This window comes from Nomascus leucogenys, chromosome X (genome assembly GCF_006542625.1).
Source record: "Nomascus leucogenys isolate Asia chromosome X, Asia_NLE_v1, whole genome shotgun sequence".
Lineage (NCBI taxonomy): Eukaryota > Metazoa > Chordata > Mammalia > Primates > Hylobatidae > Nomascus > Nomascus leucogenys.
In genome coordinates this window covers 17,746,848-17,770,465 of record NC_044406.1, presented here as the reverse complement: position 1 = coordinate 17,770,465, position 23,618 = coordinate 17,746,848, and the positions used below count along the sequence as shown (strand labels likewise).

The 23,618-nt window shown below is 45.2% G+C and overlaps 2 protein-coding genes across 2 annotated transcripts in view; one reads left to right on the top strand and one right to left on the bottom strand.

Moving 5' to 3' along the window:
* MAP3K15 (mitogen-activated protein kinase kinase kinase 15) overlaps positions 1 to 5,707 on the top strand; it is a 203,522-nt gene extending 197,815 nt beyond the window's left edge. The window contains exons 26-29 of the mRNA XM_030807584.1: positions 2,929 to 3,041; positions 4,191 to 4,291; positions 4,369 to 4,445; positions 4,952 to 5,707. Coding sequence (XP_030663444.1) covers positions 2,929 to 3,041; positions 4,191 to 4,291; positions 4,369 to 4,445; positions 4,952 to 5,036 — 376 coding nt within the window. The 3' untranslated portion in view covers positions 5,037 to 5,707. The remainder of the gene's footprint in view (positions 1 to 2,928; positions 3,042 to 4,190; positions 4,292 to 4,368; positions 4,446 to 4,951) is intronic.
* A 237-nt stretch (positions 5,708 to 5,944) lies between these two features.
* PDHA1 (pyruvate dehydrogenase E1 alpha 1 subunit) lies at positions 5,945 to 21,732 on the bottom strand. Its single transcript, XM_003261127.4, has 11 exons — positions 21,537 to 21,732; positions 16,247 to 16,306; positions 15,517 to 15,690; positions 14,257 to 14,383; positions 12,518 to 12,609; positions 11,127 to 11,219; positions 10,221 to 10,376; positions 9,971 to 10,042; positions 8,014 to 8,081; positions 6,752 to 6,860; positions 5,945 to 6,326 (listed from the first exon to the last, which is right to left on the bottom strand). The coding sequence occupies exons 1-11, from the start codon at positions 21,591 to 21,593 to the stop codon at positions 6,162 to 6,164; spliced, it is 1,173 nt and encodes a 390-aa protein (XP_003261175.1). The 5' UTR covers positions 21,594 to 21,732; the 3' UTR covers positions 5,945 to 6,161.
* Between the last annotated feature and the right edge of the window lie 1,886 nt (positions 21,733 to 23,618).

Genomic DNA, 23,618 nt, shown 5'->3' with positions numbered 1-23,618 from the left:
TGCCTCGGCCTCCCAAAGTTCTGGGATGACAGGTGTGAGCCACCATGCCCAGCTGCCTTCAGTAATTTCAATAAAGCTTAGTTCTGTATTCCCAAGTTTACCAGCATGGATCATATAAATGAATTAAAGGAACACACAGTTAAGAAACAAATCCCATGTACTAGGTATGTAAGCAAACAATAAAAGTGTGGGGGCCAAGGCCCTTGGCCCCTGGAGGTTTGCTGAAAATCACCTGCATGAGGCTAATTAGAGAAAAGGCATGTAAATGTATTTAACATGTATTTAACTTCAGCATGAAGACCCAAAGATCCAGGGGAAATCGTCCATTTTTATGCTTAGGCTTAACAAAGTATGGAGAACTGTGGAGAAACAGGGATAAAAAGGGCCTGATCGAATGCTGATAGACTGAGTGGGGAAACCCAGCAAGGCTTGTCTGTCTAGATCCTTCTTGGCCTCTCTGAGCAGCATTCCTTTCTCCTGGGTGTGGGGCAGGACCCTCTGGAATGGGGGGTATTATGACCTACAGTCAAACAAAGTAGGTCGAAGAACTTTTTTTTTTTTTTTTTTTTTGAGACGGAGTCTGGCTCTGTTGCCCAGGCTGGAGTGCTGTGGCGCAATGTCTGCTGACTGCAACCTCTGCCTCCTGAGTTCGAACGATTCTTCTGCCTCAGTCTCCCCTCCCGAGTAGCTGGGATTACAGGTGCACACCACCATGCCCAGCTGATTTTTGTATTTTTAATAGAGATGGGGTTTCACCATATTGGCCAGGCTGGTCTTGAACTCCTGACCTCAGGTGATCCTCCCACCTCGACCTCCCAAAGTGCTGGGATTATAGGTGTGAGCCACTGGGCCCAGCCTGAAGAATTTTTTTTTTTTTTTTTTTTTGAGACAGAGTTTCGCTCTTGTTGCCCAGGCTGGAGTACAATGGTGTCATCTTGGCTTACCGCAACCTCTGCCTCCCAGGTTCAAGCGATTCTCCTGCCTCAACCTACCAAGTAACTCAGATTACAGGCATGCACCACCATGCCCGGCTAATTTTGTATTTTTAGTAGAGACGGTTTCTCCATGTTAGGCTGGTCTCCAACTTCCAACCTCAGGTGATCTGCCTGCCTCAGCCTCCCCAAGTGCTGGGATTACAGGCGTGAGCCACCGCACCCGGCCAAGAATTTCTTTATAACCAATTTTTACGCAGAAAGGCGGAGGGAAAGTTAGAGTTGTATTTTTAGGTTTCGTGGCTGGCTTTGGGGAGAAGGAGTTCTGGTTTCTATGCTCCGCTTTGGGGAAGAGGGATTCTATGGTGCCTCCGGGAGAATGGACTGAGAGGGAGGCAGGAGAAGGTCAGAGGAAAACTTTTGCTTCTGAGGCTGCTGCTGAGGCCCTTTGGGGGCAGTGTTTTCTGAGCCCCAACAAAAGCTAGACATGGTTCCAATCTGTCAGCCCTTTCCCCCAAGGCATGCTACGCCTGAGCTGGCATGTGGGGACTCGGAAGTTTGAGGCACAGTTGTGCCAAGTCCAGTCTGATCCCAGAGAGTCCATGAGCAAGACTGGGTTTCAAGAGGCGGTCCTATGGGAAGAGCCCAGCCTGTGGACTCTGGGCGTTACTTAACTCCTCTGCCTCGGTTACCACAGCTTCAAAACAGGGGTTTAGAACAACCAGTGCTTCCTAGAAGTGCTGCAAGGCTTCAGTGACTGAATTCATGCAGTGTTTGGCACAGTCCTGGATTCTGGGTAGGAAGTGCTTGGTGGATGTTGGCAGGAGCCATCCTCCCCACCGGCAGAGCACCATGTCTCACTCACTGTCCTTGCTCTGCCCCATTACAAGCAGGGGCTTCCAGCTGGGTGCAGTGGCTCACGCCTGTAGTCCCAGCACTTTGGGAGGCCAAGGCAGGTGGATCACTTGAGGTCAGGAGTTCGAGACCAGCCTGGCCAATATGGTGTAACCCTGTCTCTACTAAAAATACAAAAATTACCCAGGCATGGTGGCGCATGCCTGTAGTCCCAGATACTCGGGAGGCTGAGGCAGGAGAATTGCCTGAACCCAGGAGGTGGAGGTTGCAGTGAGCCGAGATTGTGCCACTGCACTCCAGCCTGGGCAACAGAGTGAGACTTTTGTCTCCAAAAAAAAAAAAAAAAAAAAAAAAAGCAAGGGCTTCTGTCCCCTTCGTTTAATCCCCGCGTGAGGAGGAAAGAACCTTACCATTCTATTCTAGTTTCACCTGCCTTATCTGACTTAGGGAGCCAGGTTTAAATAATCACATCGTCCTTCTGGCTGAGTTCTGATTAACATCGGGATCTTTTGGTTCACGATACGTTTTTGAGACAAAACTGCCTGAGTGCGTTCAGGCTACTGTAACAAAATACCAGAGACCAGGCAGCTTATAAACAACAGAAATGTGTTTCTCACAGTTCTGGAGACTCAAGTCCGAGATCGAGGTGCCAGCAGATTCCGTGGCCAGTGAGGGCCTGCTTCCCCATTCACAGATGGCCATCTTCTCGCGGTGTGTCCTCACGTGGTGGAAGGGATGAGGGAGCCTCTGGGGTCTCCTTTCACAAGGACACTCCTCTTACCTCACCTCTCAAATCTCCATGTCCTAACACCATCACCTTGTGGGTTAGGATTTCAACATATGAACTTGGGGCGGGTGAGGGACACACACTGAGTCCATTGCAAAAATATATCCAAGCTGTGAGCACTGGCCTTTGTTGTCAAGGGGAGGAAAACACAAGGAAGGTTCCCCTCTGCAGACTGAAGTCTGAGTCACAGAACCTGAAGAAACACATGTGCTTCCCTCTCTAGGCTGACTCTTAGACTTGTCCCATTTTCCATTTTTTTTTCCATCTCTAATGTATGCACAACAGATGCTTGAGTTAAATTGAATGGTGTTGAATGCTCTCTGGATAATGGCTGTTTTTTTTTTTTTAAACCAGACTTTTGGAACACCTAGTTGAAAAAGAGAGAGAGTACCAGAATCTTCTGCGGCAAACTCTAGAACAGAAAACTCAAGAATTGTATCACCTTCAGTTAAAATTAAAATCGAACTGTAAGTCATTTTCCAATGAGATAGACTTTAAAATCTAGCTAATATTCTAGTTAGCTTTGAAGAAACAGTTGAGGTTATCTTCTGTTAATCCAGGACTCCAGTAGATTCTAGACTACTTCTCAATCATAAAAAGGGACTACTTGATACATTCAGCAACATGGCTGCATTATAAATGCAGTATGCTAAGTGAAAGAGCTAGATTCACAGCCAGCACTGTGGCTCGTGCCTGTAATCCCAGCACTCTAGGAAGCTGAGGCTAGCAGATCAGTTGAGCCCAGGAGTTCAAGACCAGCCTGGTCAACACAGCAAAACCCCATCCCTACAAAAAAATAGAAAACCAGCTGGGCTTGGTGGATGCATGCCTGTAGTCCTAGCTACTTAGGAGGCTGAGGTGGGAGGATCACCTGAGCCCAGGAGGTTGAGACTGCAGTGAGCCGAGGTCATGACACTGCACTCCAGCCTGGGTGACAGTGAAACCCTGCCTCAAAAAAAAAAAAAAAAAAAAAAAAATTCAAAAGGCCACATACCATGATTCCTTTTCCTCCAGAAAAGGCGAAACTACAGGGACAGAATCCGAATGGGGAGGTGAGGGGACTGATTGTAAAGGGCACATTGAGGACTTTTGGGAGTGACAGTCATTTCTGTATCTGTGCTGCCACCTTCATAGCACATTGGACACCTAAAAAGGGTAGTTTACTGCATAAGTAAATAAATATGCCTCCATCAACCTGACATTTGTTTTGGGCCACTTAGAAATGAGCTCCAGAGCTACCTCTTGGAATGTGAACTAGATAAGCTCTGACCTCAACACTAAAACCTATTTCCCTGTAGGATTTTCAGTGCAGTTAGGGATGTGATTCCTAAGGAAAGGCATTTGAAAGATGTGGGGATAAGCATTTAAAGTGGTAGACCTAACATATCAAATTCCAAACTAACTGAAGGTATCCTAGATGAGGAGGCTTCTTTCTAGAGAGTGAATCTCAGAATTATGAATTATGTAATATGTATTAGAGTGGTTCAGTGATACCGGGTTAATTCATCTCTTTCTCACATCACATTTACATTCTAGAATCATTTGTTAATCCAATTGGTTACTTTTGAAGAGTTTTATGGTTAGACTAATATATAACAAATTGCCAATCGTTACAGGTATTACAGAGAACCCAGCAGGCCCCTACGGGCAGAGAACAGATAAAGAGCTTATAGACTGGTTGCGGCTGCAAGGAGCAGATGCAAAGACAATTGAAAAGGTAAATTTACAACAAAGCAATTCTTATGCTGTTGTTACACAGCTGCTCAGCTCTTAAGGATCTGATCTTTGTTTCAGATTGTTGAAGAGGGTTATACACTTTCGGATATTCTTAATGAGATCACTAAGGAAGATCTAAGATACCTTCGACTACGGTAAGAGCCTCAAAACAGTTTGTATAAGAGAATACGACTTTTTATGTGTGAATATGCTTCAAGAGCAGAAAACAAAGGGCTTGGCCCTTCCCCCAAACTCTGGAGTTCTACTAGGTTCAAGCTGGGAAAAAGCCAAGGCGGGGCAGAAACTGAAAGCCAGGCAGAAGTCAGAAATAGGAACGTGACAGAGAAGAGCTGGCCAATCTCCTGCCATTAATGCCTGGCTGGGAGTGGGGGGAGGCACGTGGCAAGCGTGCCTGCACACTGGACCCACCCCCTTCTTTAAACTGCAACCTGCCTTCTTGTTCCTGAGTCATTTGAAATAGCCAGCTCTCTGCAGGTACGTACCTCTAAGGCCATGTCCTACTACTGCTGGGACACGAGCGTCACCTCCGTATGTGAAGAGAATGTTTTTATTTTCATCAGGTTTTTAAGTTAGGGACTGCAGTTTTAAGCTCTGTTGGCTTGAAGCACTGACTCTGAAGACAGCTCTGTTTGTTTCCCAGGGGTGGTCTCCTCTGCAGACTCTGGAGTGCGGTCTCCCAGTACAGAAGGGCTCAGGAGGCCTCAGAAACCAAAGACAAGGCTTGATACCAATCAGCTAAGCTGTGGCAGAGTGTGCCACCACGCTACATGTTTTGTTAAAGCTTCTGTTAGTGTATACACGAATTCTGCTGTGTTTACATATTTAAAAATGCCATTGTTCAATTAATAGTTTAAGAACTTGTTTTAAATACCGTCCTGAGTTTCTTTTGAAACCTGTTATTTATAAACATAGAACTGTGTGTATTGTGAAAACAGTAAGCCTTGGTTTTGACCTTCCGGAATATTAGGAAATTCACCTGTAGTCCCAGCTACGCAGGAGGCTGAGGTGGGAGGATTGCTTGAGCCCAGGAGGTGGAGGCTGCAGTGAGCCACGATCACACCACTGCACTCCAGCCTGGGCAACAGAGCCAGACCCTGTCTCAAAAAAAAAAAAAAAAGTACACCCTTCAGCCCTTGCTGGAATGGTGAAACAAGGGGTGTTTAACAAACATGGAAGCTGGGACACTGCTTCAGAACTGGTATGGTACTTAAATTTGAGAAACAATTGATATGAATGTGCCTTGTAGTTAATGTTTGATATGAACAGAAAATAGCTTCATATTTATACCGAATGTGTAAGTAGAGAAAACTAAGTTATGTGGCCTTTGAGATGATTACGAAATAGTCTTATTTTAAAATGGAACTGTCCTCTTGCCTGATAATAAATATTGTGTCTTTCTTTTATAGAGAAGTGATGGTCAGTGCGAACAGGCTGCAGCGCTGCTCGGGGTGGGTGCTATGGTAGAATGCTGTGGGCTGCTACCATAAGTATGCCTGTGAGGGGCCCCGCGATAATGGTCTCCTCCCAAAAAGGTGGCTGGCTGGGGGCAGGGGAAACGGGCATACAAGGAATTGTTCTTCCTTTTCATAATTAGAGTATTTGTTCAAAGTATACGACTATTTTAAGTCAAAAATAATCTTTACGCACTCAATAATTCATCTTTTAATGCAGCAATGTACAAACTGCATGCACTTACTACCTACCTGCTCAATCTACCCACTTAATCTTAATGGAAGTTTACAAGAATTTCATTGACTGGCTTTTCATTGACTGGCTTTTCTTCCTCCTTAACCAAGTTGAGAACACTGTCTGGTAGCCCCCTGAAGGTATAACCTCCCCTTCTCCTCCCCTTAACTGACTGACTTAAACTTGATCCACTGATTGGCACCACGAACTTCAAAAGGTGGGTCGCTGGAGTAGATGTGGTAGCCCAGCTCTTCCAAAGGTGGCTCAGGATCGGCCGTGGCAAACTGGGCAGCATCCTCAATCTCCTTCCTCACTTCCACATCAATTTCCTAAAAATGAACAGCAGCTTAGGTACCAACTAGAGTTCTACTGAGGACCTGTTGCTGGTGTAACTAACTCTTTAACTACAAGTACGAACAGTTGCTAATTCGGAAGAGTTTGGAATACAGATTTCTAGGGTGTATCTATTTTATGAATTAAAAATCCACAGTATACGTTTAGGAAAAAAGAACCATGCTACTGTGGGGGCTTTGCCACTGTGATGGTGGTTCCCAGTCCACCAAAATCTGAAGAGTAATACAATTTTGAATAGAGGAAACTAAAGGAAAAGCCCCCACCCCGAGGGACTTAGGAATTATTTATGCCCCAGCACATCACTTTCTGGGCTTGCAGGAACCCACACAAACTCTGTGGCCACCCAGGGGTGGCAACTTTTAAAGCCAACCTTCAAACCGCCACGAACAAGTGACTGTACCTTTAGTTCTTCTACACTGGCAAGATTGCTGTTCACCATCCTGTCCTTGAGAAGCATAATAGGGTCACTCTTACTTCTTACTTCCTGAATTTCTTCTCGTGTACGGTAACTATGGGGAGGGAAAAGTAGTAGTAATCGATCAGTAAGAACAGTTGTAGAGCAAGGACAGCATGATGAAATGTGATATGGGGTTGGATTGTCCCAATGAGGTGTGAAATACAGAAGTGTGTTTCTGAAACAAAGGGGCACATCAATGCCTATGTCACTATAGGAGTGGCAAAGTTATACTTTCAAAACACCAGAACGCAGCCTAACATTCTGTAATAACTGCTTCTGTCTTTTCTAGAAAACCGTACACTGGTGAGTCACATGGCTTCCCCGGCATTCCGACAACAGGGGCCAAGTTTTTGCTTGCTGCTTTGCTTGCTGCTTCAATTTAGACGTAAGGGTCTAAAGAAGTGTCACTTGTCCCACCCATTTGGGCTCCTGTATACTACATGGGTGGGGACAGCAGAGATGGTGTGTGTGGTGATGATTAGACTTTGAGACATCAGAGCACCAAGCAGGAAATCCACGTGCCTTGCCTTTCTCCCTTAAAGAGAAGCACAGCCAGCAAAACCAATGTATCTTATGCCTACATCATCTGAAGTAACACTAAAAGGATTCTACCATTTTCAACAATAGATTTACACAAAGTGCATTTTTCCATATATTTTCCTTAGAAGTCCACTCTACAAAGGCTTATTTATTCAACTGTGTCAAAACTGGGATTCCAGAATCACAGGCCAGAGCTACTAAGCAAAAAAGTAAAATTCATGCCTTCCTAGTGGAACCTAGCTTTTTTGATTGATGTATTTCAAGGGATTGAACACCCAGTTACCCTTAGCTCTATACCAGACAGAAGAACATCTCCAAATTCTAATCCTCTTCAGGTGGAGTATGCCATGTGTGGACTTGGGGTAATGCCTACAAAAGCTAAATGCCCCCATCAGCCCTGTAACAATTTCCCTCTGCAATTAAGGTATATAACACTCTCTTTAAAAATCGCTGCTTGTGCTCACACACACTATACACTGTAGGCATTTTCAGAAAGCTTTTTTATTAGGAGGCACTGCTTTCAGATAACTTGATGCCAACACAACTGCGTACATGAAGTGAACTGGCATCTAGCTCCAAAAGCAAATATTGAAATGTGTTGCTTTTGCCATGTAACACCATTCAAAGCCCACCCCCTATGGAAACCACACTGCCCATGAGCGTACCTGACTCCAGGATCACTCATACTGTGTCCGTGGTAACGGTAAGTCTGCAGCTCCATCAGGATGGGCCCCTAAAACAGAACCAGTAGGCAGTTAGGAACGATGACTGGAAGAACAGGCCGACAATCCACGGCCTCCAACGCAGGCCCTTTATTAAGCGTCCAGTGTATTATTATCAGATCTTCTGAGTTGTCGCGAATTTCTTATTGGTTGACTGCTCTGTTCTCATTTCTAGCAAGTATTGATTGCATATTTCATCTTTCTTTCTCATTTTTAATAAGGCAATCTGCCAACAGCTTGTTTTGAATCAAAAAGGCTTTGAAGGCCAGGCATGGTGGCTCACGCCTGTAATCCCAGCACTTTGGGAGGCTGAGGTGGGCGGATCACTTGAGCCCAGGAGTTTGAGACCAGCCTGGACAACATGGTAAAACCCCATCTCTATCAAAAAATACAAAAATTAGCCAGGCATGGTGGCGTGCGCCTGTAGTCCCAGCTACTTGGGAGGATCACCTGATTCTGGAAGGTCAAGGGTGCAGTGAACTGTGTGTACCACTGCGTGAGACCCTGTGAAAAAAGAAAAAGGCTCTGAGCATGTTCTAGAGCCTCCTGCTATTGGCTAGGCAGATTTCCATCTCATGCTCCTTTCTCATGGTGTGTTGTGGGGCTGCCAGCCACTCCTACTTCACAGACCTTGCTAGTGTGTAACAAAGTTGGCAGGCACCAACAACCTCTGCTACCCAAACCCCAAGGCTCTGCTGGGAGTCTGGCCAGTTGGGCTCCATATCACCAAGTGGCTTGCTCATTCTACACTAGCCCACTTCCAGGAGATGGCTCTGAACACTGGGGTGGAGAAACATTGAGGATCCTTGGTTGGTTTGGTGCAGCAGTTAAAATGGGCGAGTGGGGAGCTGGCTCTAAGATAGAGTAGCTGTGTACCTTTAACTGCTCTGTGGCTCAGTTTCCTTGTCTGCAAAATGGGCAAAACAGTAACACCTAACTCAGAATTGTGAAGGTTATCTGTTTGGGAAAGTCACACATTCTACAAATCACCTTGTCTCCAGCCAGGGCTGGCCCCCATGTATTCTTTTCAGGAACTGGGAGAGGTGGGGTCAATACCCATCACTCAGGGCCTGGTACTCCCAGCCTTAGGGTCCTGACATAGACTGCTCAGCCCATTGTACCCAAGCTGTCGTCTTGGTCCTGCTCTAGTTCATTCTACTCATTAGTTCTTATTTAATGTTACTACATTCCTACCCTCACTTCCCTGTCTCTCCACTTTGTGACATTTCCATCACTGCTGGCCACATCTGATTCGCATCACTGCCCAAACGTACATGGTATGGCGCTGAAGTGGCAACTTCAGAAACCTTGTTTCTGGGCTGTGGAACACTGATTTAGGGAGAACACCCAAACCTCCTAAGCCTATACTAGTGCCGAAGGAAGTGAAACCTCTTTAGGCCAGTCTCCCTGTTACCATCTCCCTCACTGCCATACACTGAAGGGAAAGATCCTTAGGACTGAGCAAGACTAAGATTAGAAGCTTCTACCATACTGTTTGTGTAAGACACACATATTAAATGCCCATTGTATACATGACATTCTATGCTGGACACTGTGGGGATCTCCAATCTGTTCCTTCAAGGGACTCATGATTAATGGGGGGTGGGGAGGAGGGACAGAATTAACCTAAGGAAAAGGCAAAGCAGTTGTCATGATGAAGACAGGCCAAAGCAGAGGAAGCACCAGAACAAACTTCCCCCAAATGAGAGAAATGTGGGCTTCCCAGCAGGTGAGCTACCAAGACCAAGCTACCCAAAGGAACCCTGCTCCCTTCACTCTGCTTCCATCGTATGCACCTCAATTAGCAGCTACCCACTAACAGCTTCAGCAGGCACATGGGAGGCAGTCTTTGAACTTCCAGATATAAATGTCATTAGCCCAGAGGGCTTTAGAGCCTTACCTTCCCAGATCTACAATAGGCAGCAGCAAACCTTGTCGCCTCTCGGACGCACAGGATATCCATTCCATCCACCTGGTAATAAACGGGGGGCGGGGGGAGTGGTGAAGCATGAATCCAACTGCCCCATTTTACTTTCACATGACCTGCTCGTGTATGACAATGAAACTCTCCAATGTTTCTAAGCTCGTCAAGGGTCTGCACAAGAACATACCCTTGGCCTTGGCCCTGACCCCACCACAGGTGTCCTTACTCTCAGCCCAGGAATGAAATCGCCTCTCTTGTAGTAATCAGTGCTGGCTGCTGCTCTCTCAACAGACGTTCCCATTCCATAGCGATTATTCTCACAGATGAAAATACAAGGTAATTTCCACAAAGCTGCCATGTTGTAAGCTTCGAATATCTGGCCCTGGAAGTAGTTATGAAAAGGGGTTTCATTTGGCTTCTTTCTCCAGGCTTCATCATCTGTAACAGCTGCTGCTCTGCCTGGCACAGAAAGCCTCCTCTTATAAAACTGAGCTTTGGGTGGTGAGGGAAAGCGGGGTGGGTGGTGGAGGAGAAGCAGCAGGCATCATACTCTTGCAACTAAGGAAAGTGACAAACCAACTACTACCTGTTTCTTTGGGGCCATGCTAGCAGTAACGAACACACTGGAAAAAAGATCAATATGAAATCTATCAGGCCCACTGGATAGCCAGAGTGAACCAGCACCTAAGAATCAGCCTCTAGAACAGGGCTTCACAGATTGCTGGCCACAGACTGGGGATTACTCGGTAACAAGAGAAGCATAGAAACTGAGTTAAGTACAGTTTCAGACGCTATTATCCGAATTTGACACTGCCGGCCCGGACATCCAAGAGAATGGGTCTGTATCGTTTTGCAATAGGTTGTGGGGAGGTCCTTTACCACAGGGCCTTTGCCAAGCACTGATATAGAGCAAAGGTGAGCTCCTTCACAGGAATGTGCCCCTGTAAGTCTCTTGTGAAACAACGCTAAGAGGTCAATCTCTAATCTGGCCATAAGTCAACCAAATTTGAGCTAGCCATAGGAATTGCTATTTCACCTAATAAGCAATATGCTACTTCTTTAGAAATTCAACTGTGAATATTGAAGACTTTGAAAATAAGACTGTTATTGGGAAGTTAAGAGACATAATTACCTGGTTAGCAGCACCATCGCCATATAAAGTCAGGCAGACCTCATCTTTTCCATTATACTTACAGGCTAGAGCAATCCCAGCGCCCAGGGGCACCTAACATTAAGGACAACCGAGAAAGGAAACACAGAAATCCATGAGAGGAGATATTAATTAATGCCCTGCATTTTCACTCCTGGCCAGAATCTGGCACAGAAATTACACTGCTGCTACAAACTCTCCTTCCAACCCTATCTCTCTGTTTATCCCACTTCCGATATTTTCAATGAAGCAGTAAAGTAATATATAAATACTATGTTCTACTTTAACCAGTAAGCAATAACATTTCTGCATTCAAGAGTTAAAAAATAAAACCTGGCCAGGCGTGGTGGCTCACGCCTGTAATCCCAGCACTTTGGGCAGATCATGAGGTCAACAGATCGAGACCATCCTGGACAAGATGGTGAAACCCCGTCTCTACTAAAAATACAAAAAATGGTTGGGCATGGTGGTGCGTAACTGTAGTCCCAGCTACTCGGGAGGCTGAGGCAGGAGAATTGCTTGAACCCGGGGGTGGAGGTTGCAGTGAGCTGAGATTACACCACTGTTCCAGCCTGGGCAGCTGAGCAAGACTCCATTTCGAAAGAGAAAAAAAAACAAAAAAACACAGAATCTTAATATATTAGAAAGGAAAAGAAACAGTCTGGATATAATTTTGTGCTGTTAATTCTTCATCATTCACTAACTGATGAGAACAAGGACCCCATAATGAAGTTGACAAGATAAAGCAATTAATGTACTGAAATATAAATAGGAAGGGGAAGGTATGGCTCCACTGCTAGAGGCTCCTGCTTACTTTTAAAACAGCAGACACCTAAAAGGAAACATTATAAATCACCATCCAAATCTACTCCTCTCAAATGGTAGGATATGAAGCACTAGGTCTTTAAAAGGAAAACAAGCCCCCAAAATACAGTCATGCGTCACTTAACAACAGGGATATATTCTCAGAATTGCATCACTAGGTGATTTTGTCGTGTGAACACCATACTGTAATGCACAAACCTAGATGGTACAGCCTACTGCACACCTAGGCTGTATAGTAGAGCCTACTGCTCCTAGGCTACAACCCTGCACAGCATGTGACTCTACTGAATCCTGTAGGCAAAATATTTGTGTACCTAAACGTAGAAAAGGTAATGTGTTGTGCCACTACAACATCACTAGGCGACAGGAATTTTTCAGCTCCATTATAATCTTATGGGTCCACCGTCATATATGCGACATTGACCAAAGCGTCACTGTGCAGCACATGGCTTACTACTTCAGGAAAAGTTGTCTGGGGCTGTGAAAGTTTTTGAAGACAAAGTCCAGGGCCAAATCTAAAGCAGCACACAATCCTCGTCCTTGACTACCTGCGCTCCCACGATGCCATTGCCCCCGTAGAAGTTCTTGGCATACATGTGCATCGATCCTCCTTTCCCTTTAGCACAACCTCCTTTTCGTCCTGGAAATGGCAGAACATACACATGTGCAGAACCAACTCTACAAAGCAAACCAAACCGCACCCCAAGTATGTACTCTGAGGCTCAACCATTAGAACGCAGAGGCCAGTTCAGTCGTCTAAGTACTCCCTTCTCCTTGTCCTTTCACTAGTTCCACGTGCTTCAACCTTTCCAGCTTTTCCTACTCTCTAGTCACTTAGTTTCCTTCAGATGTTCCATGCAGATGGTACCCTGGACTTTTCTGGGTTTTTTGGCCAGTTACAAACATCTTAGGACCTCTCCTATACTAGTACACTAAATATATTCAATCCTTGAACAGGGTTTGAACTGCACGGGTACACTTATACACAGATTTTTTTTCAGCCACACATGGATTGAAAATACAATATTCTCAGGATGCAAACCCGAAGATGTGGAAGGCTGACTTCAGGACTTGAGTATTTGAGGATTTTGGTATACTCGAGGGTCCTAGAACCAATCCCCTGGATATATGGAGGGACAACCATAGTTCAAGAGTCAAGGAGGGCCGGGCGCAGTGGCTCACGCCTGTAATCCTAACATTTTGGGAGGTCGAAGTGGGTGGATCACCTGAGGTCAAGAGTTCAAGACCAGCCTGGCCAACATGGTGAAACCTGGTCTCTACTAAAAATACAAAAATCAGCCAGGTGTGGTGGTTAGGCACCTATAATCCTAGCTACTCGGGAGGCTGAGGCAGGAGAACTGCTTGAACCCGGGGGGTGGAGGCTGCAGTGAGCCAAAATCATAGCACTTCACTCCAGCCACTCCAGCCTGGACAAAAGAGTGAAACTCTGTCTCAAAAAAAAAAAAAAAAAAAAAAAAGAAGGGCCGGGCACAAGTGGCTCACGCCTGTAATCCTAGCATTTTGGGAGGCTGAGGCAGGCCACTGCACTCCAGCCTGGGCAACAAAGCGAGACTCTGTCTCAAAAAAACAAAACAGGCCAGGTGCGGTGGCTCACGCCTGTAATCCCAGCACACTTTGGGAGGCCGAGGCCGGTGGATCACCTGAGGTCAGGAGTTGGAGACCAGCCTGGCCAACATGGTGAAACCCCGTCTTTACTAAAAATACAAAAATTAGCCGGGTGTGGTCGTGCATGCCTGTAGTCCCAGCTACTCGGGAGGCGGAGGCATGAGAATCGCTTGAACCCGGGAGGTGGAGGTTGCAGTGAGCTGAGATCACACCAGTGCACTCCAGCCTGGACAACAGAGTGAGACAGTCTCAAAACAAAACAAAACAAAAAAAAACAACACCAAAACAAATAGTCAAGGGGGACAAAGAAAAGGGGAATATTAAGAAGATTTCTAGAATTTACACTGCATACCATGGAGTGCTTCAACCCAACTTACTTTCTATGACTGCTAGACTTCTGTTGGCATGTTTGAATGATAACCAAACCTATTGTGATTTTATAGCACTAACCTGTTTTAAACTTTTACCTGAGGGGCCAGAGAACTTCACAAATGGTCAGTTAACTCAAGAGCACAACAGAAGTACCAGACCACCAAAGGAGAGAGGGTTAAAAAAAGAAACTTAAAACTTTTAACAAACATTAACTCATAATAGCATCTTAATGAGAGATATTTAAAAACTTAATCCACTCATTTCCCCTTCCTGTAAATCAACAGCAAACCTGTAAGCTCTGCGAGAATTTCTCGGACGGAAAGGCCCCGGGTGAAGGTAAAGCCGTGAGCCCGGTAGGCTGTGATGAGATGGTCTGTGGGGTTGATGCCGGCCTCCAGGCCCACACAGCAAGCTTCCTGTGTTAGAGGAAGGAGAAACTATGAGGCAATACGATACATGTTTCTAAATAAAAACGTTTCCTAGGCCGTAGTGAAATATTTGGGCTAGTAGAACCTGTCATTAATAACCAGAGAAAGTAGCTATTTTCCACCAAAATACAGAGTGGAAGGCCCAAACCAGAAGCAATAAACTGGCAACCCACACATGTGCCACTTCCTTCCTTTCTCCTGTATGATGACCTAAAAAAATCCTACATCAGATGTCAACATTAAAACACTGGGGAATTTCACATGAAAATCCAGACTTCCACCTTCTCTTAGACATGGAAAACAGGAAACATTACCCCTGATTTCCACATGGCACCAACTGGCTGGAACCAAGTCATGGCATTCCTCTGGGTAGGGCATGCTGGTCCCAGTTCAGCACGAGTCCCTGTCACCATTTTCTGTTTTGTATACCTAGCCTTCTTCACTCATTTATTCTACCTGGCTGGCCCTTGTAGGGATTTGACTCTGTAACCCTTGACCTAAGCCCACAAAACAAAAAACAAACTAATCCTTTCTCTCCAAATTATATACAGTACAGGCGATCACAGTGCCAGAAAGTTTTAAAATAGTAAAACTCTAAGAACAGGTACAGAAAACTGGCAATGTTACGTGTGAATGAATTCTTTAGCCTAAGCTTCATAGCAGGTTTTGGCATTCTACTTTTTAATTCTAAAATACTAGCTTCACCCAGGCACAGTGGCTCACGCCTGTAATCCTAGAACCTTGGGAGGCTAAGGTGGGCAGACCACTTGAGCCCAGAAGTTTGAGACTAGCCTGGGCAACATAGTGGGACCCCGTCTCTCCAAAAAATATAAAAATTAGCTGGGTATGGTGGTGTGCACCTGTGGTCCCAGATACTCAGGAGGCTGAGGTGGGAGGATTGCTTGAGCCCAGTGGGCAGAGGCTACAGTGAGCCAAGATCACACCACTATACTCTAACCTGGGCGACAGAGAGGGACTGTCTCAAAAAAATAAATAAATAAAAGAAAATTACATTACCAGCCTCAAACTCTTCTGATACATACAGCAGGGTAAAGCCCAATAAGTACAAGCCATACTTCAGTACCTAAATAACACAGTTCTATCACAAACCTACCACTCACCTGACCATCACACAAGTGACAGAAACCACGAATAATCTTCTGTTTATACAGCTGATCTGCTTTCAACTCCATTCGGCGCACAGTCTGCATCATCCTGTAGTATTTGAGCCCATCCTCCCTGGTGAGCACTGTTGTGACAGGAGGGCCTTCTTCCAGCCGGTGAAGGTCACATTTCTGAAATGGAATAAGGTACTTATTATCCTCCACATACTACATTGCAAACACTGTTGACCACTCTAAGATCTAACTCCATTGCAAATAATATTGAACTTGAAAAACTGCAAAGGAGCACATTAGTAATGCTTCATATCGCCTCTGTTCCTTAAATCCATAAACCTCACTGTGCAATGAGATGGGGCTTGGGGGAAGGAAATCTTTCTAAGATGATTTTCACTGAAAGCCCCTAGAAGCCAACTGAGTTATAGGTTGAAAGAACCTTCAAAGAAACAACTAAGACTCTTCTTATTCAAATATTTCACTGAATTACATTCTAAACTTTAGAATAAGCTTTTATTTTTATTTTCTAGCTCCTCCCCCTTCCCCCCACAGAACAACAGCAAGCTGCTAATAATAAATTCTAGTTTTCGTGAAGCTTCTCTGAACTTCTGATCCTGCAACATTTAGAAGAAAATGATGACTAAGCATGAACATCAAAATGTTCTATTCTAAAGGTAAAACTGTATATCAGAGTGTACCTGTGAAAAAATTATTAAAGTAAAACACCTCTTACCTTAATTTCAAATGTTGCATCATTTGCAAAATTACGGGATGCTACTAGCACTCTGCTTGCCTTAAAAGACAAAAATATACAAACAAATCAGTACTTTTTAATTGTCAGCTATTTTGGAAAGTATAATAATCAGTTATCAGGATGAAGTTATGGAAATTTAGTAAGCCCCAACATATTCATAGGCTTCTCTTCCACCCCGTGCGCTGTGTTTGCATCTTCCTTGGCCTCCAAAATGAATCCATGCTTTGGCCAATGAAACATGATCATCCCGCATCTGAAGGCAAGCAGCGCAAAGAGGGGCAAAAACCAAACCCATCCTTTGTTTTCAAAGAAATTACAGTGAGAATATAATGAAATTAGTGGCTAAAGAGACTAGATCATCTGTGAGCTGTGTTTGTTTATGCCATTCTTTTGTTTGTTTGTTTTGAGACAGAGTTTTGCTTTTATCACCCAGGCTGGAGTGCGGTGGTGCGATCTTGGCTCACTGCAACCTCCGCTTCCCGGGTTCAAGTGATTTCTCCTGTCTCAGCCTCCCGAGTAGCTTGGGAGTAGTACAGGTGCCCACCACCACGCCCAGCTAATTTTTATATTTTTAGTAGAGATGGGGTTTCACCATGTTGGCCAGGCTGGTCTCCAACTCCTGACCTCAGGTGATCCACCTGCCTTGGCCTCCCAAAGTGCTGGGATTGCAGGTGTGAGCCACCGCATCTGGCCTGTTTATGCCATTCTTAGTCGTAACCAGATACTGTTCATTTTGAGCAAGCCAAAATTATACTTCAAATAAAACTATGATTTAATCCCCACTCTAGGCAAACTTGACTCTTCTATCAAATTGGATCTGTAAGAAAAAATATTTTAAATTGATTGAAGTATGAGATAAATACTTCAGGGAGACAAGACAAAAGAAAAGATACTTAGCACTCTCTGACTTAAACACAATGGGCTTGAGCCAGCTGTTTTATAATTTATAATTTGAACAGCCTAAATCTTGGACAGGCTCCTCCTGAAGCCCCAGTAGAAAGAAATGTTCTCTAAAACACTGTTCTCTTGATGTTTGGGTGGCTGTCACTGTTTGGAGGTAAAAAGCTTCGGGGCGGGGGGTGAGAAATGATTCCTTTCCAGTTTTACAACTGACCAAACCTGCTCACAGCAAAAGTATTCTATGTAATGGCTAAGGTTTAGGTTAGACCACAACATTTATCCAGTAGTACTATCACACTATTTTAGCTCCCTTCTGCCACATTCTCACACACTGACATGTAAACCAACATGATTTCTCCATAAAAAGCACATCTGATGTGTTCATACCTTACCTAATCCAGCACTGGACTGGATCTTGGTGAGAAGAGTTAAGACTGATCTGCCAAGTATACCCTGGAGTGTACAAGCCAATAGGCAGAAAGCTAATTACGTATCTCTTCACCCCTCAATAGACCATTATCGGACAAAGCCAACAAACACAGACAATGACAGTGCTGGAGGAAAACAACTGAAATACTAGGAATCAGTGTTTCAGTTAACTTACAGGCAGAGACAGTCCACTAATGTATCTCAGAAAAAGTGAAGGAAATTTAGGAATTTGGGAAGAAGTAAAGCTGAGAGAGGGTGAAACAGCAAATCGATGGTTATATTTAGCAATCAAACAGATGTGTTATTCTTGGCAGTTAATAAATATTTTGTGGGGCCAGAAATTTATTGTATTGCGAAGTAAATTTCCAAATACAACTACAGAAACTGCAGTTTTTGGAAGGCAGGAGTCCAAACCAGCCAGGCAACAGTAACAGAGAAAAGGTAACTTCTCAATCCTAGAGTTGAAACAATGAGGCAGGATAATGCTATACAATAAAGAGCAAGAAGGGGCCCAGTGCTGTGGCATGCACCTGTAATCTTGCGCCTGCAAAGATTAGGACTGCCAGAAAGCTACTTAGATACTTTCTCCCATGGCTTCATTATTGTGTATCTCAAAAATAAGAACCATTGATATGAGTGAAAAGAGCAAAGTTAAAAAAGCTAAAAGTCCTATCAGAAGTGTGAGTGTATCATTTCTGAGTGAGAGCTTGTTGAAAAGATAAGTTTACCATTCATTTTCTCTGGAGAGCCATAAAAAGATTCTCTGTTAAATGGGATTCCTCTCTGACAGAGACCACGAACAACCCATTCAAATTTAAAAAAATAAAAACTAGGCCGGGCATGATGGCTCACACCTATAATCCCCAGCACTTTGGGAGGCCAGGGTGGGAGGATTGCTTGAGGCCAGGAGTTCAAAGCCAGCCTGGGCAACATAAGGAGACTCTCATCTCTACAAAAATAAATATTAAAAAATTAGTCAGGTATGGTGGGGCACACCTGAGACTACAGTGAGCTATGACTGTGCCACTGCATTCCAGCCTAAAAAAAAAAAAATTAATTAAAAAAAAGTAAAACTTGAACTTCCTAAATACACAGGAACCATTCATGTGAAAGAGGAAAAACGTTTCAAAAATTCCAGATTCTAACAGTATAAATTAAAACTCTTACCTACCACTTATAAAGCCAAAACATTGATACTAAAGATCTCACAAAAGGAGCCACACAGAAATGCAAACAATAAAACAATAACATTTTAAATGCAATTCAGTCTTCTTCCATGAAATAAGAACTATGAAAACTATAAACCTTATTCAAAAATGAAAACACAATCTTGAAATTCATTTCAAAGTTTCACACCAAACACTCTTTGATGAGACAATACCAATCTTTAAGCCTGAGATAAATCTCCCTAACTGCCTGGTTTTAAGAGAGTGAGAGTAATCCCAGCACTTTGGGAGGCCGAGGTGGGAGGACTGCTTGAGCCTGGTGGTGGAGACCAGACTGGACAACATAGCAAGACCATGTCTCTACTAAAAAAAAATTTTTTTAATTGGCTGGGTGTGGTGGTGGCGGCACATGCCTGTGTTCCCAGCTACTCAGAAGGCTAAGATAGGAGGATCGCTTGAGCCCAGCAGGCTGAGGCTGCAGTGAGCTGTCATCATGCTACTGCACTCCAGCCTGGGTGACACAGAGACCCTGTCTCAAACAAAACGAAAGTAAACCAGGGAGAATAAAAAACGAAAAAGGAAAAAACACACAGCGTCTTGGGAGGTTAAGGGGATTAATTTGTGTCATAGCCATCAGACCAGCTGCCTACCCTTCTCCCTCCCTTCATGGAGTATCACACAGATGGTAGGAGTCCAGTGCAGTAAGTCTGCCTAATTTGGGTGAGCCACTGCTTATTGTTTACTGTCAGGATTTTTGTGAAAGGCTTATATGCAAAATGTCTTTTTACATGTATAATATAAAAAGCTAAAACCTTGATCTATTTTGTTACTTGTAGTTAAAAAGACACCCATAAGTATGAAGAATTACAAAATACAAAGAGTCAACACGTTAGTTTATTATTCCACTCTTTAAAAAAATAAAAGTGAAACTTTTAGTTCTATCCTTAAAAGCTTCAGGAATGGTTCCTAATTAGTTCATGACAAGTTGAGTGACACAGAAAACTTCTAATTATCTGAAGAGTTTACACCACCAAGTGGAAAGATACCTGGGCACTTTCTAAGGTGATTTCATATCTGGAACTCAATTTTCTTCCTACTGTAAAGTGGCGGGGGACACTGCAAACTGATACAGGAAACGATAAACCTGACTTGCAGAAGAAGAAATAAACCTACATCAGGTGCCTAAAGGAAGGCTGTTTCTGAGCCCATAACTACCAGTACAGCCCTCTACCCACAGATATCCCCAAAGGGAATGACTTTTTTTTTTTTTTTTTTTTTTTTAAATACGGAGTCTTGCTCTTGTCGCCCAGGCTGTAGTGCAATGGCACGATCTCAGCTTACTGCAAACTCCGCCTCCTGGGTTCAGGCTATGCTCCTGCCTCAGCCTCCCGAGTAGCTAGGATTACAGGAGCCTGCCACCACGACCGGCTAATTTTGTATTTTTAGTAGAGACGGGGTTTCACCATGTTGGCCAGGCTGATCTCGACCTTCTGAACTCAGGTGATCCACCTGCCTCAGCCTCCCAAAGTGCTGGGATTACAGGCCTGAGCCACCGCACCCGGCAGTTTTGTCATTATTTTAGGCAACAGGATTCCTAGAAGGGCATACCTCTTACCTTTTGACAATCTCTGCCTGTACTATGTAGAGCGGTATCAAGTCCTGGGGGAAATACCAGAATCCCGAGGCCTGCAGTTACACCAATTAACACGACCTCACTGTGCCTAGGGGTCAGAATGCTAGAAGCTCAGGTGTTAGGCACCTCTAAATGCTGAGGCCATGAAATAGTGCTAAACTCTACCCCCCCACCCCTCAAGCATCGTTGCTGTTTACTTTAGCTACTTGTACCCTAAGAATGTGTAGGTAAGGGGAGGGGAGGGCAGCGTCCTCTGAGTTCTGCTTCGGCACTCCTGAACTCACTGCCAAGAAAAGCTCAGATGTTGAGGGAGAGGGACGAGGAGGAAGTTTGTTTCTGAAGAGGCTGACCCTCTGTGAACCCGCCTCAGAACTGAGCACAGGTGTTCAAGAAATGTATACCGAACCGGACACTCAATAAACAACACTATTCAACACACATGCTATCGATTATGTGCCAAGTGCCATTTGGAATCGTTTCCACACGTGTCACTCGTTGAATCCTCAAGACAACCCCAAGAGGTGGGAACTCTTATTATCTCCATTTTACAGTTAACTGATAACATTTTAATAACCGATAACATTTCAAAGATAACTCTTATCTCCATTTAGAGATTAACTCCACTTCGAGCAAACATTTTAGGAAACCGGGTCCCCGGGACGTTTAAAAACTTGCTCAAGGTCACAGGGCTAGTCAATGGTGAGGGTGCTGTTTGAACGGAGCCACCCCGTCTCCAGATTCTACGCTATTACAAAGCCTCTCGGTCAAGAGAAATTAAGTTAGGAAGATCTGAAATGAGTGGGGTCAACTGGAGACTCGAAGGAGGCCGAGGCCACCCTTTCCATGTCCTGCAACCCAACAGGCACCTCTTGAGCACACCGACTTCGCCTGGCGCACAGCTGGGCCCGGGGGCAGGAGGGGGGTGTCGAGAAGGAGGAAGTCCACACGGACCTTGGCGTGATCCCGGTCCGTGCCGCTTCTCCTGAGGCCAGGAACGGAATGCAGGGCGTGCAGGCGAAGTAAAGGCTCCCCGGCTCCCCTAGCGCCTTCCACCCCGCTCTGGGTGGCCCGGCCCGCCCTGCCCTCCGGCCCCGCCTCAGCCCCACTCGCGCCCCATCCCGGCCCGCCCGGGAGGTCTCACCGGCTTCTGAGAAGCGCCAGACAACACGCGGGAGACGGCGGCGAGCATCTTCCTCATGAAGCACAGGCAGTGGCGGCAGCGGAGACTCCTCACAGCCCAAGAGGCACGACGGGGGTGCCCCCAAGTCTCCTTCAGGTGCCCCAGCAGACGCCACGCCTCAGTCGCAGCGCGACGTGACAGAGTCGTAATAACGTCATGCGCTGCGCCGGGCCGCGGGCCAACCAGAACGGCGTCCAGGGGTGCCCCGCCCCCGCTAAAGGCCTGCGGCTGCCCATTGGGTATCAGCGCCAGAGAGGGAGGGGCTGAGGGCTCTATCCGACACCACGCCGCGGGCGGGCGAGGAGGCGGGGCCTGAGAGCGCCTGCGTGGGAAGGTGGGCCCCTGCCTCCAGGGCGCCGCGGGAAAGGAGCCTTCCTAGAATCCGCTCTGCAGACTACCGGGGAGGTTGTGCAGGCCCCGTCCTACCGAGCGCCTACTCCTGCCGGTGCTGCAGCTCTGCAGCCCTCGTTCAGTACACGAGATGATGAAGATTAGCAGCATGCTCAGAGCCAAAAGACAGAACATCTGGTTTCTGTAAATGGTCTGCCACTAACTTGTCTTTAAAAGATCACGTAGCAGTTGGAAAATTCTGCCCTGTCTACTTGAACGCGGATCAAAAATTTTGTTTCCCAATATATGTCGAGAGGACAATGGGAAAAATCTTTTTTCTCTAGTTATTGGTTCACAGGCTCACTGCGAGTTAACAGCGTGGCTCAGCCGATGATAAAAGCACACACACAGACAAACACCAAAGCAACAAGGGGCTCTATGATCAAAGGGCTCAGGAACCCATTGTGTTGTGCCCTAGTGGGATTGCACCTGGGGTTCCGGGTTCAGATTCGGGCTCCACATTTTAAGGGGGATAATGACTAAACTGAGTGGAATCCGGGGACAGTGGTCAGAATGGTGAGGGGCTGAGACTGTGACTTATGAAGAACGATTAAAGAAGTTAGGAAGAAAACAGGCTAACTAGAATTGGCTGGGTTATGATGTAGTAACAACTGACCTCCAAATTTAAGTCACTTCAAGAATTTGAAGTGACACGAGCACAGCGTGGCACCCTCTCTCTGGAACTTAGCTTGTCTCATGGACGAAGGGAAAAGGGATCATTTAAACCGGCTCTCAAAGCTTCTGCCCAGAAGTGACACATGTCACTTCCTCTCAATTTTCACGGACCAGAGCTAGTTACCCGACCATGTCTGAGTTCCACAAGGTGAAATATAATCCTCCTGCCAGGAGGAGAACAGAAAATTGGATGAACAGTAAAACCAGAGAGGATTGGATACGTCTTCACACATTTTCAGGCCAGTCATGTTCCAGGAGGAAGAGCTATTTTGTGTGTGTGTGTGTGTGTGTGTGTGAATAAAATCATTTCATTTCAGCATAACAATGAATTTTCTAACAATGACAATGGTCCAATGAGATAATTCTCTCCCAGTGTCACTGAAAGTATTCAAAGCAGAAGTTCAAAGCATGACCAGCTCTCAGGATAGCTAGAGAAAGAATTTGGGCACTGGGCCAGACCCTGGACTGAGAGATCGTGTTGAGTCCTTCCAACCTGATGAGCAGGTTGCAGTGGAAGAAAACTTCTTAAAGGAGTGAGAGGGCGCCATTAAAAGGCAGAGATGGACGTGAGAAACTTGCATGGTATGATTTCAGCAGCTGCTGCTGCTGATAGAATATGAAAGGTAAAAGAGAATGAAAAGGTTGGAGGCCAGATGTCCAGCTCAGGAGAAAAAGCTGGTCTGAATGGTTTGGGACATGTTGACCTGGTGGTGGCAGTGGCATAGCTATCTGAAGATGTCCCCCGGGAAGTTGGAGTTGTAAGTCTGGAACATATGCTAAAAATATTAATTTGGGAGTCATCTTCATGGGGTGGTGATATTGGTTGTGCATGTACGGGAACTCTGTAGGCCATATGAATACGAATTCATTCATTCATTTGCTCATTCATCCAACACCTATTATTGAGCACTGATTATGTGTCAGACACTGTACTACACACTGAAGATATAGCAAGGAACACGTAAAATATAGGTCCTA

What these genes read in the sequence shown, in the direction of transcription:
- PDHA1 (XM_003261127.4), bottom strand. Translation starts at nt 21,593, where the DNA reads ATGAGGAAGATGCTCGCCGCCGTCTCCCGCGTGTTGTCTGGCGCTTCT. An exon ending in ATGCAACATTTGAAATTAAG is followed by an intron (nt 15,691 to 16,246) that starts GTAAGAGGTGTT and finishes ATTCCATTTCAG; the next exon opens with AAATGTGACCTTCACCGGCT. An exon ending in AATTCTCGCAGAGCTTACAG is followed by an intron (nt 12,610 to 14,256) that starts GTTTGCTGTTGA and finishes TGCCATTTCCAG; the next exon opens with GACGAAAAGGAGGTTGTGCT.